General features: G+C 37.5%; 1 protein-coding gene across 5 annotated transcripts in view; it reads left to right on the forward strand.

Annotated features, from left to right (window-relative positions):
* mzt2b (mitotic spindle organizing protein 2B) overlaps window positions 1–15,855 on the forward strand; it is a 31,304-nt gene that overhangs the window by 10,180 nt on the left and 5,269 nt on the right. The window contains exons 4-5 of one of the 5 annotated variants that reach the window (XM_043716011.1): window positions 7,360–7,542; window positions 9,903–9,986. The exons of 1 other annotated variant lie outside the window; for it this stretch is intronic. In XM_043716011.1, the coding sequence (XP_043571946.1) occupies window positions 7,360–7,542; window positions 9,903–9,986 (267 nt within the window). The remainder of the gene's footprint in view (window positions 1–7,359; window positions 7,543–9,902; window positions 9,987–15,855) is intronic. 3 more of the 5 variants (XM_043716014.1, XM_043716012.1, XM_043716013.1) reach the window with 3 other exon arrangements.

Here is a 15,855-nt window from a genome sequence, read left to right on the forward strand (position 1 = left end):
ATATCAATATTAAACCCAGTTACTGACTGAGTTTCCTCCCCTCTTACCATGGCCTGGTCAGCATCTGCCTCGTGGGTAGGACAGACTATTAATTTAACTCCTCTTTGTTCATATGTAAGTCCACATTTTGTTCCCTAAATGGCTCTACCTCCTTTTTCCGCATCCTCTGATGTGCTTATAGAAGACTTTGGGATTTCTGTGTCAACTGTGAATCTTTTTCTCTAATCCTAAGATTTTGAGATGGTGACAGGGCTTGTTAGGTTAGATGTTGAGAAGATGTTTCCGTTTGTTTGGGAATCTCTAGTTTGGGGACATAGTTTTAAACCAGTGTTCCTTATTTGAACTGAGATACAAATTTCACCTTCCAGAACTGGATCTCATTTGCTAAGGCTAGATCACTAATAGCATTTAAAGTGGAGGAATATACATTTTTCAAATGCCAAGAAGTTGAGGGCTACAATAATCTGGCATGAAAGCAGAGCTGAAGCACGAGAAGCAGAACAGCTATGATCTTATAGAACGGCAGACAGACTTGATTGGAATGGCTTATTCGTGTTCTTATTTTTTATGTTCTTAATCCCTTCTCCCTTCTGACTGTCAGTATTCAGTTTGGTTCTCAATTACGTTTACTATGTGCCAACTGCCGTAAACATAGTTTTTCTTCTTTAATTTCATTTCTATCTCCTTTGATTATCCAGGAAGCTCTGGTTGGTTCTGCCTTTCCATTTTGAAGCTATATATCTTGGCTATGCCTGAACAATCTCCTTTATTGAAGGTAGCTAATTGTACAGCTACTCTTTTGCCTACAAACCTTTGTTTCCAGTCTCACGTGACCCAGTTCTATTCTTGGCTTTTTGAAGTTGGCTCTCCAACTTCTGATTGATCAGAACTCAATTTTATGATGCCAGTGATCATTTGGTTGTCTTTTCTCCCTGCAAAATGTTCACTGAGTAATATTCATGGGCATAAATTACAGTCTGATACCCTGCTAAAGTATGCAGACCTAGGTAAGGAGTTTTGCAGCCAAAGCTGTCTCTGCCCTTTGCTAATATTTACCGAATTCACAAACACTTCCCATTAGGGGTGTATTAATAGTGATTGCAAGTAGGAATGATGACTTTTTCTTTATCTAGTTGCGTCCTCTCCCAGCCTGATTTAACTAATAATAGCACCCTTGATGCTCCTCTTAGTTAGTTGAATGAACTCAGACTGAGCTTTTAAACCTAGAATCTTCCGATGGCTTAACTACATTTGATTAACTTCCGTTTACATAGTTTCAGTATAGGTAGAAACTTGTGACGTGTGGGACAGTTAAAATAGACTATGTGGTCATATGCATGACTGAATAAACAGATTTTGCGATTGCTGTAGAAGTTTGGAAGGAGTTTGGTAGAAGAATAGAACTGAAGTAGCTAAATGCTCCACCACACATAGTGGAAATGGAGGGAATAATTTACAGAGTTAGATTGAAGAAAAAAATTGAAGAGTTCACAGATATACAGAACTAAAATTGTTTTGGGAGATGGGGAACCAGCATAGTATAAGTGAGGATCTGATTGGTGAGCAGGCAAAAATTGTTAGGGTTGTTAGCGGGAAATTGAGTTATTTGGAGTTTGTGTAGCGTATAGGTTGAAAAGGAGTTTCAATAATGCTTGAATTGAAATTGCATAAGCATTGGGGCACATCAGTAGTGTAGAGGTGACCTTGGCTATGACCAGGAAGTGGGCTTTGGAACTTTGCTTTGAAAAGTTGAGCATAGAACAGTAAGAGTAAATAGCTTTTGGGAGAGTTCATACTACTTTGGAAGAAAGTCTAACTCATTTGTGATTTTTTATTTCCCACTGATCCTTCAGGGTAACTTGCTTTTGGAGCTGTAAAATGTTATTTTCACTCAGGTGACTGCACACTTGTCTCTTGAGTCAGAAGGTTGTGGTTGAGTGACATTTCCTAGGATTGTGCACATTAAAACTCTTGCTGTCTATTCCAGTAGTTCTGTTGGGCAAATTGTCCATTGGCACTACTTTTAAGAGTAGGGTGTTTCTCCCTCAGTGTTACCACAACAAATATGAACCTCTGATTCATCTTTATTATGGCATTTTGTTGTATTTGTAATGGCAACAGCCTGTGCACCACAGGATAGCTTGTAAGCGTGGCCCATTGAGATATGTGATATGTTGAGTTTTAAAGTGCAAGTTTATTTCACATTGCATTGTTTGTGTAGTTCTGATGTATCCTACTCTGTGGAGATCAAATATCAGTACATATTGATTCCCAGAAATTAAGTAGTTCAGATTTTGAAGAAGTAAGCTGCAACTTCCCATACAAATGCTCTGCCAGTCACTTCAAAATAAGCCTGTCTTGCCACATCCGCTCTAAAACCTAGGATCCTTCTACTTTGATGCAAAAGGTCTTCCAACGTTACATGTGGATGTGCTGAAAGACCTCTTAGCCTCAAAACACCAATGAATGGTTTGCTACAACTGCCATTATAATAATACATGTTTTGAGATATTTGGGCCTATGGATGTTTGGATCATGAACATAACATGGAAACCCTACAAATAAAATAGTAAATTGGCATGGGATTTTGAAGAGGACATTTTGGAAGTGAGTTAATTCTTTTTTTCTTCCAGTTCTTTTCTAATCAGGTTATGATTAATGTTCCAAAGTTCTGATTTCAGTGAATTTGATGCACTAAAAACGAAACAATCTATCCATCACAAGGAAGAAACATTTGGTAAAGTGCATCTTTTATTCTAGCTAATTGGCCACATCCTGCATTAAGAGCAATTCTTATTTCAGTCTTAATATCAATTGGGTCGAAGTGGCATTCAACAATATAATTACAAGCTACCCTACAGATTCAGTTACCGGTTGTTATACTGTTGCTATTTGTAAAAGCAACTTAGCACTTGGTGACTGGCAGCACAAATGGTGGGAACACCTCTGTAGTCATATTAATGGGGTTGCTTTTTATTTGTTACATGGTGACTGTTGTGAGGAAATCTCTCAATTTATAATGATGAGATATCATCAACTTGAAACATCATCTTTGCTTCTTTGATAACAGATGTTGCCTAAATTAATTTCAGCATTTTCTGTTTTTAATTCACAGTGTATAGTGATGGCCTTTAAACCAGTGTTAGAACTTGCTTTGTGCTTTATTTGCAAATAAAATCTGTTTATAAATTGTTAAAAGGGATTGTTCATTAGGACTAACATAGCAGTGAGGGTTGGGAAAACACCATTTGGAAAGGCAAAGACTGATTAGGGATAGTCAGCATGACTTTGTGTGTGGGAAATCATGTCTCACGAAATTGATTGAATTTTTTCAATAAGTAACAAGAGGATTGATGAGGGCAGAGCAGTGGATGTGATCTATATGGCCTTCAGTAAGGCATTCTATAAGATTCCTCATGGGAGACTGGTTAGCAAGGTTAGATCTCATGGAATACAGGGAGAACTAGCTATTTGGAAGAAGAACTGGCTTGATGGTAGAAGATAGACGGTGGTGGGAGAGGGTTGTTTTTCAGACTGGAAGCCTGTGATCCGTGGTGTGCCACAAGGTTCGATGTTGGGTCCACTACTTTTCATTATTCATATAAATGATTTGGATGTGAACATAGGAGGTATAATTTGTAAGTTTGCAGATTACACCAAAATTGGAAGTGTAGTGGACTGTGGAGAAGGTTACCTCCAATTAAACAGTTTCTTGATCAGATGGGCCAATGGGCTGAGGAGTGGCAGATGGGGTTTATTTTCAATAAATGCAAGGTGTTGTATTTTGGAAATGCAAATCAGAGAGCAGGAATTATACACTTCATGGTAAGGTTAATGGGAGTGTTGCTGAACCAAGGAACTCTGGAGTGCAGGTTCATAGTTCCTTGAAAGCAGGTAGATAGAATAGTGAAGAGGGCATTTGGTAAGCTTTTCTTTATTGGTCTGAGCATTTAATATAGGAAGTGGAAGATCATGTTTCGGCTGTACAAGACCTTTGTTTGGCCACTTTTGGAATATTGCGTGCAATTCTGGTCGTCTTCCTATCGGAAGGATGTTGTGAAACTTGAAAGGGTTTGGAAAAGATTTACAAGGATATTGCCAGGTTTAGAGGATTTCAGCTGAATAGGCTGGGACTGTTTTCCCTGGAGTGTCGGAGGCTGAGGGGTGACCATATAGAGGTTTATAAAATCATGAGGACCAAAGGTAGGACAGATAATGGTTGTGGGAGTCCAGAACTAGAGGGCATAGGGTTAGGATGAGAGGGAAAAGGTATAAAAGGGACATTAAGGGACAACTTTTTCACACAGACGGTGGTGAGTGTATAGAATGAGCTGCCAGAGGAAGTGATGGAGACTGGTACAATTTACAGTATTTAAAAGGCATCTGAATGAAATAGGAAGGGTTTAGAGGGATATGGCCTCATTCCTGATGAAGAGCACTTGCTCGAAATGTTGATTCTCCTGCTCCTCGGATGCTGCCTGACCTGCTATGCTTTTCCAGCACCACACTCTCGACTTGCAGGGATATGGGCCAAGTGCTGGCAAATGGGACTCGATTAGGTCCGGATATGTGGTCGGCATTGTCGAGTTGGACAAAGGATCTGTTTTCGTGCTGTACATTTCTATAACTCTAGGACTCTCATGCTTGCCAGAGAGAGTGAGAGACAGAATGTTGAATAGCTGGTCAGCCTTATTTATCAAAGGAGCAGTTACAGAGGCTATGTGTTAATTTCATGTCTATTCATCCTATTGAATAATGTACAGTACATGGGTCAATGAGACTTCATGAAATCGATGGAGAAGATGTTGGGTTTAAGATTTTTTTCACCCCCATTTCTCTTTTTTTTTTCCCATTCTCCCCCCCCCCCCCCCCCCGAAAGCAAATGGTAATTTCCTTTTACCTTTTAAGGTTAAATTAGTGATGATGCCATCAATTGTCTTTAAAAAAGCATCACTAAAAATATTCTCATTGGATCTAATCAATTTCATGGAGACTTGAATGAAATCATGCTCTTTATACAATACATGATAAATCCTATAGAGCATTGAGTTTGCAGAAGGTATTGTTGGTACCAGTGGATGCCACATGCTTCCTCTTGATGCTGCCAGAAACTGGCAAGACAGCAGAAGGGAGGCAGGCAACCAGAGCAATCCCCTCCCTCCCATGTGGGACGTTCCCTGAATTGCTGCTTCAGTCAGACCATCTATTTGCACAGATAAAATTTTAACTTTAACTTGTCTTGCCAGAACTGTTCTCTTTCTTTAAAATATAACTTAGTTTATTATCTCCTTGAAGGTCACTCTTGCAATTTTGTTATAATGTTTGGTCGGGTTTTCTCTGCCAGTAGGTCATGTTCACTTTGCAACAAGATAGTTGCTGTTTATTATTGGAGCCTGTATTTTAAAATGTAGGTCAAAACTTGGCTTTTACTTAAGATCTTGATGACCACACTGAGAAGGCACATGCAGGTAAATGTCAAGTAAATAGGAAATTGAGCTCAAATGATGATGCCAATGATCAGCTAGCCACCTGAGACTTGACAGTTAGACTTGCATGATTAACCACTTGGGTTCCTGAGAGCTGCCAGTTTCTATTGGACTGGACCTTATCGCATCTATATCAGCAGAATATATTGGACTGCTTTGTCCTTGTGATATAATCTCCATAACCACCTGAGGAAGGAGAAGTGCTCTGAAAGCTAGTGCTTCCAAATAAACCTGTTGGACTATAACCTGGTGTTGTGTGATTTTTAACTTCGTACACCCCAGTCCAACACCAGCACCTCCAAATCATAGTCTAAGAATGTACTGAAGGCAAATGTTTTTTAAGATAATTCTTAAAAGTTTATTTTTCTAACCAATCTGTTCAGAGATGTTATTACACAACTCTGGTGCAGGTGTAACTTTGAACGCAGGCCTCCCAGTCAAAGGGTAGGGACACTACTACTATACCAGATTTGTATTGCACAGACCAAGTGGTCTGAACAATAATTCCTGATCATCTTATTGGAGCAGAATGCCACACTAATGGCTCTTAACCTTTTGCTCCACAAATGTGCTGCTTGAATAAAGATCTTTGACCATCTTTGGATGTTGAAATATGCAGTGATGTGAATCATAGTGAGCAAAGGACCTTCAATTTATTTTTAATTATAATTATCAATGTATTTTAACACCTTTTCAGGATGATTACTCCCAACCAGGTTGACTTTTAAAAGCATTAAATCAGTCCTAATTTATTTTAGAAGGTTAACTACATAACAGCGTCATCTGTGAAAAGTCAATTCACTGTTTAAAAAAACAGTTTCTGGATTGAGGGCTGTGCTTAGAGCTATTTCATAATGGGGACTTGGCCCTATACATTTCGAAAGAACTCATCAAATTCTTGTGAATTTTCCTACCAACTGAGTCTTGCTAATGAGCTATTGAATCCATGTCTTTATGTCCAATCTTTTGATGTTTTGTGAACATTGGGAGGGGCATTGTAGCTTCTCACTGCTTGTACTAGTCTTTTTTCCTTCCTCATTTTCCTTCACGCCCATTCCCTTCCTTTCTTTGAATAGCTTGAGGTAAGACATAAATGTGTTGGACAGTAATGATCTCTTAATAGAGGGCTATAGAGCTACTCAGCATTGAATATGCTTCAACTTTTTTATAAATTGGAGAAGAGGTATTATGAAAATTGTATTTTTCTAAAAGAGCGGAGATGATTTACATGTGATGGGAATGCTTTAGTCTATTGTCATCCACACAATATCATTAAGTGTATTTTACAACATGACATGCTTTGTTTTAAATTTTACTTGCATAGATCCATTTTAAATACTATCTGTAATGTACTCCCAGAAACCGAACCCCAGTTATGAGAAATTTGCTATTGTGCAAAAGAAAATGTCAGCGTTGTATAAACTTATTTTGCGTATGTAATATGAAGAGGAAGTCTTCTGTTGGGGTTCCTTTAAGAAAATAAAATCCTTTTGTTCAATCTATCCATTAGCACATCTGAAATGCTATTGGCTAATTACTAAATATTAATTCTGTTCCTTTACATTATTTATCAAGTAATTTTCACAGTCAGCTCCCCCATGATATACATAATTAAAAAGCTTCCTAATAAAAAGTGAAAAAGGCAAAATCAAAATGAGGGTACATTAGAAACTCTCATTGCTTTTTCTTAAAGTGACTTTGATGATGACTCACTCTTTCAATATTGTCATCCGTGGTTATACAACTTAAGTTAAAGCTAAACTGTTTCTTTGATAGATCACTTGAGTTCATATCTTTGCAATGGGCTATGTTTCTGTGCCTCTTTCCATCTTGTGTTCCTTTTAATGTGTTTTCATCTCTCTCTTTGAAATAGAGCATTCGTTTATCTCCGCAAAGAACAGTAAAATCCCAGCACTCTCCTTTTCCTCTGCCCTTCGATCTCCGAGACTAGCCACTAAGATTGTGGTCTACAACCCTGCTGATGCTTGCTCACCTCTCTCTCAAGGTCCCCCTGGTTCCTTCCAGTTTTCTTGCTGCCTGTTCTCACCCTTCTCAGGTTGCGTTTATTAGTTTATCTGCTGGGTTCCCGTACAGTCATTGATTGCATTAGGAACTAGATTACAAATTAAAGAATGGAGCAGACTCCTTATACCTTGGGCCAGTATCCAGAATTAGATTAGTTAACAAAACAGGATAAGAAATTTCTTCTGCCAGACTATTTCCTTTCAATTATACACTTGTGCAATTGACTGATACTAAGCTCTGCAAATTCCCAAGTCATTTGCTTTATAATTTTCCTAAATTATTAGCATATCACACTTACTTTTTTAATATTATTTCAATTATTTTGCTTAGGTATATCTGTGTATATATTTTGTCAAATTCTCTAATTTCTAAAGACATTCTGATGTCTTCAAAATAGAACCAAGAATAGGACAATGGTCCTTAGCAACTTCTTTCAAGTGTGTTTCAGTGGATGAGCTGAGGCAGAGTGTTCTTGTATGTTGTTTGACTTTGACATGTTCAGCTGGGAGTACTTCATCTAATACAGATCAGGGATTGCATCTACAGTCATTCTGGTCTCTATTGCTTAGTATCACACTAAGTACTGTATTTATCCAGTAAACTATTTATTAGCTGGAGTGTAATCTAATCAAGAAAGGAATTTTTAAAATATCTTTGAGTGTAAATCATATTGTCAAATTAGTCGGAACATATTACCAATGACCGGCCTAAAATTTAACCCGGTAAATGTTTTGTCTGTGTCTGGGTGCAGTTTAAAATTTGTTTATCTTAGAATTTAGACGATTCCTTTTGTCCACCTGTATCTATTTTGCATAACTCCAAATCCACTAATGGCCCATGTTTCATGGTGGCAATGATAGTGAAACCGTTAGTGACCATTGTCATTATTACTCTGCAACTCTCTGCACTCAAATGCAGTGTAATCATATAGAAGTCTCTAAACTGATGAGAACTTGCACTGTCAGTTTTGAGGTAAAAACCTTTTTTTAAAATAAAAGTTGCACCTTGACAAGTGAGGTGCACCTGAGTTTCTATTGGCAAATGAAGTTCATAATTAGCCAATGAAAAACTTTTCTGGTCCTGATACCTGATTTGTGTAATTGTATAATGTTAAATTTTTTAAATTATGATTTAAAACAAAACATTTAAACTTTTAAAAAAAAAAATTCTTTTAAGAAAGTACTTCAATTTAGACCTTAATTCCCATCATTTATCTGGCACAATGTAAAGTTTAATTGAAAATGATGGATAACCTATATTTTAATTGTTAGTTTGCTGTCGGAGAGAATACTCTAATATGATTGGCTGCTTTATCTTGATTGAATCCGTAATTGCTAATTGCCTGCAGATCCCACTGGCTTCTTGTCAGATTCAAATGAACTGTCAGTTCTTCACTTGCCACATTTGGGTCATGTAACTCTACCAGAACTTCAGTAAATTCTATAAGGGTAATCATTTGAGGGGCTTGGGCTTGAATATTTTTGTTATGAATGTTACATTTAAGTGATTATGGCTACAGATTGCCAAAATGAATCTGAAAAACTGAAATCCAAAATGGAGTATGTTTTCAACAGTTATAATAGGGATTACATTGTCTAACTTAGGTCAGCCTCTGCAAATTAGGACTTGGATGACCAAGGATAATTTGTATTGATATGTTTGGGAATACTCTGCACGGTAAATTCCAGAAGGTTTTGCTATCTTGATGCATTGCACATTGCAGTGCTCAGATGCCAATGTCTCATTATCGTCCACCCTCTTTTCCAATATTCTCTTCTTCAACCTTTTCCCAGCATGTGAATTGTAAAGTGTGCCATATCCCATTTTTGCAGAACACAGCCAGGACCATCAATATCTAATATTAAAATTGAAGCATATTTAGTTATGTCTTTAGTTATTTAGGATGCTGTCTCCAGATCATGATTTGAGGTTAAATATTAGGAGTTGTAAGATGCTTTTTAAAAAGGGAATTTTATGGAAACTGTTGTCATGTTGTACAAAACTGATCCCGTCATATTTTTCAATTCTGTAAGATTCATTAAGGTGATGTAATTTGGCCTTTTAAAGTGATCAAGACTTTTTGTTTTCATGTGAAGAGTTTTTAATTTTTTAAATTTTTTTTTCAGTATGTTTAACTTTTTAATAAGTCAGTGCTCATTATCAGATTTTGTAAATGCTGTATAATTGGATCAATGAGCCTCTTCTATAATAAGAGGTGAACTTTCAAAGCACTCCTATTGGGCCCAGATGCAAGGCCAACCCAGTGATGTTAGTCTAGCAACTTTGTGCAGTGCAGCATTTTATTTGGTGAACTCTCATTGGTGGCTAGCATTTACTCTTCCAGTTGATCATCTGGTTGCATTATAATAACCTTTTTATTAATATTTGCAGCAAACTATAATAGGTACAATAAAGATGAGAATTTGAAAGGCAGTGTGAGCTCTAAAGTACAGTCATTCCTACAATTCTGTCCAGGTATAGTTATTGTCGCTTGATTTTTGGCATGTGCTATTAATCTAAATTATTTTGTGAAACAGATACAACTGTTTCAAATGCAAGGAGTTAAGTCATTGTTTACTGGTAAGCCTGTGAATGATCAGACTAATAGCATGAAGATTTTAATATTCTTAATTGCTTAAATTTTTCAAGGAGAGTTTTTTAAAGCCACGTTTGGCATTCCATATGTAATCACATTGCCCTAGCTAAGAATAACACCATAAGAAATTTTATTGATTCAGTGCTGAACATCAAACTGATTCTATTAGCTGTTAAAGTCCATAACCAAAATAAGAGAGTGTCAGTAGAGCTCACCTACAACTGAATTCTGCTTAGATCTGGTCACAAAGCACTAAGGATACACTGTAGCACTGGAGGAACTACAGAAAAGAGCCACAAGCTCAATGTCAGTGATTTAAAACTTGGCCTCGAGGAAGTATCTAATAGGTGGTCTTATAGATTTATGTTAGATACTTGGGGGCATATCAATTTGGATCACATAAGTAGGGATAATGAAACACCCCTAACAAATCTACTTGGCCTTACCCTCTTCTCGGTCAAAAGTAATGTGAGAGTAGTAACTACAAAGAATCCAGATAAGCAGTTGGGTTAAGGGAAAGAAGCATTAAAACAAAATAACTTTTCTCGACAGGCCTGGTTATCACTACAAAGGGCTCCAAAGATACGCTCCAATAATCAGTGAATTAGAGAGATTAAACAATGTGTGATCTCTGGTTCCTGGTGCGATCTGACTGTCTGAGAGGGTGTGGGTTAAGAAGTAGTTGATCTAAGGGTTGGAATTTTCTAGGTCTCCAGATGTGTGGAAGCAATCTGTTGTGCACAAATATACATATCATAAGAACTAACTCACTCATCCTAATGTACATTTTTACAAAATATATTTGCAAAGTAATTCAGTTATAGCAATTAATGCCATTTGAAAGATGGAGTGGATTCTTGTTGTAATGTTTAGGTTAAAAGCATTGCTTACTGATTTAAGCCTTTAAGATAAAGTGTGAATGCAGAAAACTATTTGAAGATGGCCTATAACAAGCTTGAGGCAAAGTCATTCACTTAACCACCTCTGAAATTATTTATGTTCTGCTGCTTCATCTAATCGCCTGCTTGTTCACTACCTTTGATGCAATGCTGCCCAAGAGGCACTGTATTCGGAAACTGTCTCCAATTCTCATGTAGTAACATTGTAGATGTCCATAATGTGCTAGTGTGCTTTTGGAAATTGAGTTATTTACTGTGTGCAGGTGTAGAGTTAAGTTGGAGAGTGTTGGTAAAGTCAGGATGGTAACTGAGTAAATAGGAACTGCCAAGTTGACCTTTGTTGACATTGCTTGGGGCCAGGATGACAAGAGGACCTGGATCTATAAAGCTGTTGTCATATTTGTGTTGATACTAAGGCTGTAAAGAAGCTTCAGTTTATCTGTTGGAGCGTCTTGTTCAAAGCAATGCATATTTGAATGATTGGTGCTGGGAGTTCCTTTCTCAGTCCTACTTCCTTTTTATTCTGGTCGCGAACAAATGTGAATTTACCTGAAAATTGACACATTGGTGGCTAATACTTTGGTTTAACTAGTTGTGTTGTAGCACTAAATTATTTTATCACTGGTTCTGTGAGGAAGGTTGAAGAAGTAATTCCTCTAACATTTCCTACAGGGCAAAAGTTACAATTGGCTTTTAAAAAAAGTGCTTTGCGCAAGTGTGGAAACTCAGATTTCTGACGTCTCAGATTAGCTTCCCAGTGGTCTCCTATATAGAGAAATTAATGCTTTAGAAATTGCATGTTTGAACTGCTTTCAAGATCTTGTTTGTCTTAAGAATTTTCAAGCGAGAGCCCAGAATTACACCAGATTGCTATAACCTAAAGATCCTCGCATGAGATCACTGTCTTGAGGTCTTAAAACTTGTTGAATGTACAATTGAACTAACCCATCTTTGCTTCTGGAGAACTTGCAATTCTCCTGCTGAATTTTGTGGGTCAGTTTCCTCTTGGCCTAAGTCTGTATAGGGAGTAATAGTGTTCAAAACGTTGGTGCAACTGAAAATTGTTTATAAGGACAATCTGCTCATAGCATCACAGGTTCACAGGATATTTTGGTCCCATCGACCCGCATTCCAGGTAAATCTGTAGAATATAGTGCTCTTTATATTATGAAAATAGCTTTTCCCAAAGATCACCATTTATTCTTTAATGATTTTTATTACTACAGCTGAACAGATATGTTACTGATCTCACCATTTGTTGCAATGTACTGAAACCAGTGCCTGGATAATGACCACTGTAGAAATTTGAAGTTGTTACCACAGTGTTGTATGTTTCTAGATTCAAATTGTGCAACTTATAAAGTGCATAGTGTTTTTCTAATGAATGTTGATTTGAAGCGTGGAATTTTCCAACCCTAAGATGTCTGCAGGTGTAAGGTATCGGTGATAAACTAATAAACTCCTGTGATATTTATTCTGGACTATGTAGAGATATTAGTTGAATTAGCAGAAACGTTTTTAAGTGGTGTGCTGGGCTTGTATATGGAGTGATGCATGTCTGCTTGGCTGCTTTTACTTGGCTAGCATATGGGAATCTTATGTATCAAAGGCATAATTCCACTCGGGCCACCAACTGAAAATAAACCTTTTCACTGAAGATGTTTGTTTGTTTTTTAATGCCTTATTGGGACAACCATTCAGTAAATTGATGGTAATACTGTTGCTTCTAACAATATTTTAGGTGGTCCCTGATGAGTCCAAAGGAACATTTTAACTAAGTATCTTGGACAATGTTTGGACTGATTGACATTCTTTTTTTAAACCTAATTTTCCACTGTTGCAATATATCCCTTTGACTTTGGAGGAAGATAGTTTTGATATGCCAGAAAATATTTCTATTGATCTACAGCAAAATAAATCACCTGACATACTTATAAGTCAGCAAATGCAGAATTCTCCTCATACAGTCCTCGTGTCAGCCCAAGCTGCACAGAAATTTGATCTTGTGGTCCCCAGTTGGAAATCTAATGCTCTAGTTATCTTTTTAATTTCTTGTGTAATGTAATTAACCTCTGAAATTTTATATGCCATAAACAATATGTTCTTCAATTTTAGCTAGGAATGTCTATGTTTCCCAAAGAATTATAAAACAAGTACTGGGAAGCCCTGTCCACTTGTTATTGTTAATCAACCTGTGTTCAGACATGACACACCTTTTGAGGAAAGTGGGGCTTGAACCAAGACTCCTGGCCTAGAGGTAGGAGCATTACCATGGCACCACAAGACCCAAATGCTTGCTTGAATAGTTCCTCTATTTATTGTCTGGCTGTAATGGTCTTATCAATTCATCTGTCTAAACATTGAGTCAAGGATAGAACAAGCAGCAGTTGGTCTACCTTTCAGTCATTGTTTTGTTCCTTTTTCTAGTTGGTACTATTCAAGCTTTCCCCAGTGTGAGCAACATCTGATGCCTGAGGACTTAAAGCTGTACATTAATTGCTGACTGTAAGAGAATTTAAATGTGTGACAATAAAGAAAGTCTGCACTTATTCATAATATTTTCCTTTGTTTGAAGACCCAAACTAAAGCCAGCTGCAAACTATAGAGCTTGAGATTCTAAAATTTGAAACATATTGGTTGTTGCTCAGTGCTTAACACATTAGAAGCAATCCGGTTCCTCAGGAACTAGTGTTTAAACCCTAATTCATTATTGATTCCTTACATGATTGCTAGGATCCTAACCCATTATTTCAAAATGATAAGATAATTTGCAGTAACTGACCATTCTGGTAGCAGAAGATTAGATGAATCTTTTATTATGTGGAAATCCAAAGAAAATAAAGTTTATTTGATTTGCTTTAGGAATTGTTTGATTTTTTAAAAAAAACCTTTCCCAAAGATAATTTGAGAAGCACTGATGTAGATGTTGAGCTGAAGAAGCAGGTTCAAAGTGCTGAATAGTAGTTCCTCTGCTTATTCATGCTGTTTGACATCAAGGAAATAATACAAATGCTATGCCTCTGAGTCTAGATCATTTCTGTTCTTTATTAGAACTGGTCAGTTATTCTATCTCCAGTTAACCATTTTTGGCAAAGGACCATGAAGTGGTTAGGTGTTCCTAATCAAACTTAATTCAGTTTCTCTATTTTGCGTGCAATTTGCCTGCATCACTGAAGCTACAAAACATTGTGCACCATTTGTAACACACCTACAAGACTAGCCCAATGGTATTAGCAATTAATACTTCAAGTCCAATTTCCCTTCTAGTCACCATTTATTTTAATGCTCATTTTTCAAACATTTGAGGTTGTCCTCGTTTCTTTACATCCCCCTGCCAAATAACACGTGAATTATACTGAACTGAGTGCTTTATTGCTTCACTTTGGTGGTGATTGTATTGCATTGCCAATCCAGACAGCTGGCCTATGAGAAGTGTGAGCTCCACAGCTATCAAGTTAGTCCTGCACTGCAAATGATCAAACACTGTCAGGTCCTGTCAGTTATTTCCCCCACTATATATCCCAAAGCTGGAGCACAAAAATGCATCAAGTAGATAAGTGTAGAAATAAAGTTTTGGGTTAGCCATCAATAGGAAACCTATAAATAGGGACTGAAGAAGAGTCATATCAGACTCGAAACGTTAACTCTGTTTCTCTCCACAGGTCCTCTGAGTTTCTCCAGCATTCTGTGTTTCAGATTCCAGCATCTGCAGTATTTTGCCTTTTAAGACTGTGTTTAATGTGTACGTAAATACAAGAATGTATAAGCTAAAGTTGATGATATTAACAGACTTTCAACTGACTTAGTAGTACCAACATCAGCAAATCTTTCTGTTCACAAAATTAAAACGTGCCAAATTAGTGAATAAGTGAGAGCCTAAATTTCATGGACTTTGAGTACTGTCAAGTCTGAACTGCTGCAGTTCGTTTGGTGTAGATAGACCAAAAAGCCATTAGGGACGGTGTTCCAGGATTTTGACTTAGCCAAATTGAAGGAACAGCAATGTATTTCGAAGTCAGGATGTTGAGTGGCTCTGAGAGGAAACTGCAGGTGATGGTGTTCTGTGTATTTGTCTTCCAAGATGGTAGTAGTCACTTTCTTGCATGGCGCTTGGTCAATTTCTGCAGTGCGTCTTATAGATGATATAGGCTGCTGCTTCTGAGCCTTGGTGGTGGAGGGAATGGATATCTGTCGAAGGGTGCCAATCAAGCCAGCAGCTTTGCCCTGGGTTGTGTCAAGCTTCTTGAGTTTTGTTGGAGCTGCACTCTTCAGGCAAGTGGGGAATATTCCGTCACACTTGACTTGTGATTTGCAGATGGTGGACAGCCTTTGGGGGATGGTAAGTGAGTTACTCGCAGGAATCCTAGATTCAAATCTGCTCTTTAGCTATATAAATTCTGTGGCTACATCAGTTCAGTTTCTGGTCAATAACTGTTGATAGTGGGGCATTTAGTGATGATGATGTCATGGAATTATAGTTACGTTCTCCCTTGTTGGAGATGGTCATTGCCAAGGCACTTGTGTAGCCTGAATGTTACTTGCTACTTGTTAACCCAAGCTTGGATATTGTCTAGGCCTGACTGCATCAGACCACAGACTGATTCCTTAACCAAGGAATCATGAATGGTACTGGACATTGTACAGTCATCAGCAAACATTTTCACTTCTGACCTTATGATGGAGGGAAGGTTGTTACAACATGTCAGTGAACCCTTCTGCTAATTAAACCAAACACACAGAAAAGCTCACCTCTCCTCGTAATCTGTTAAAGTATGAGTGACCGAGAACTACCCAAATTCCACTATTTAACAAAAATATCAATTTTATTTTTTAATGCTGAAAGTGAACA

Source organism: Chiloscyllium plagiosum, chromosome 25 (genome assembly GCF_004010195.1).
Source record: "Chiloscyllium plagiosum isolate BGI_BamShark_2017 chromosome 25, ASM401019v2, whole genome shotgun sequence".
In the NCBI taxonomy this organism is placed as follows: domain Eukaryota; kingdom Metazoa; phylum Chordata; class Chondrichthyes; order Orectolobiformes; family Hemiscylliidae; genus Chiloscyllium; species Chiloscyllium plagiosum.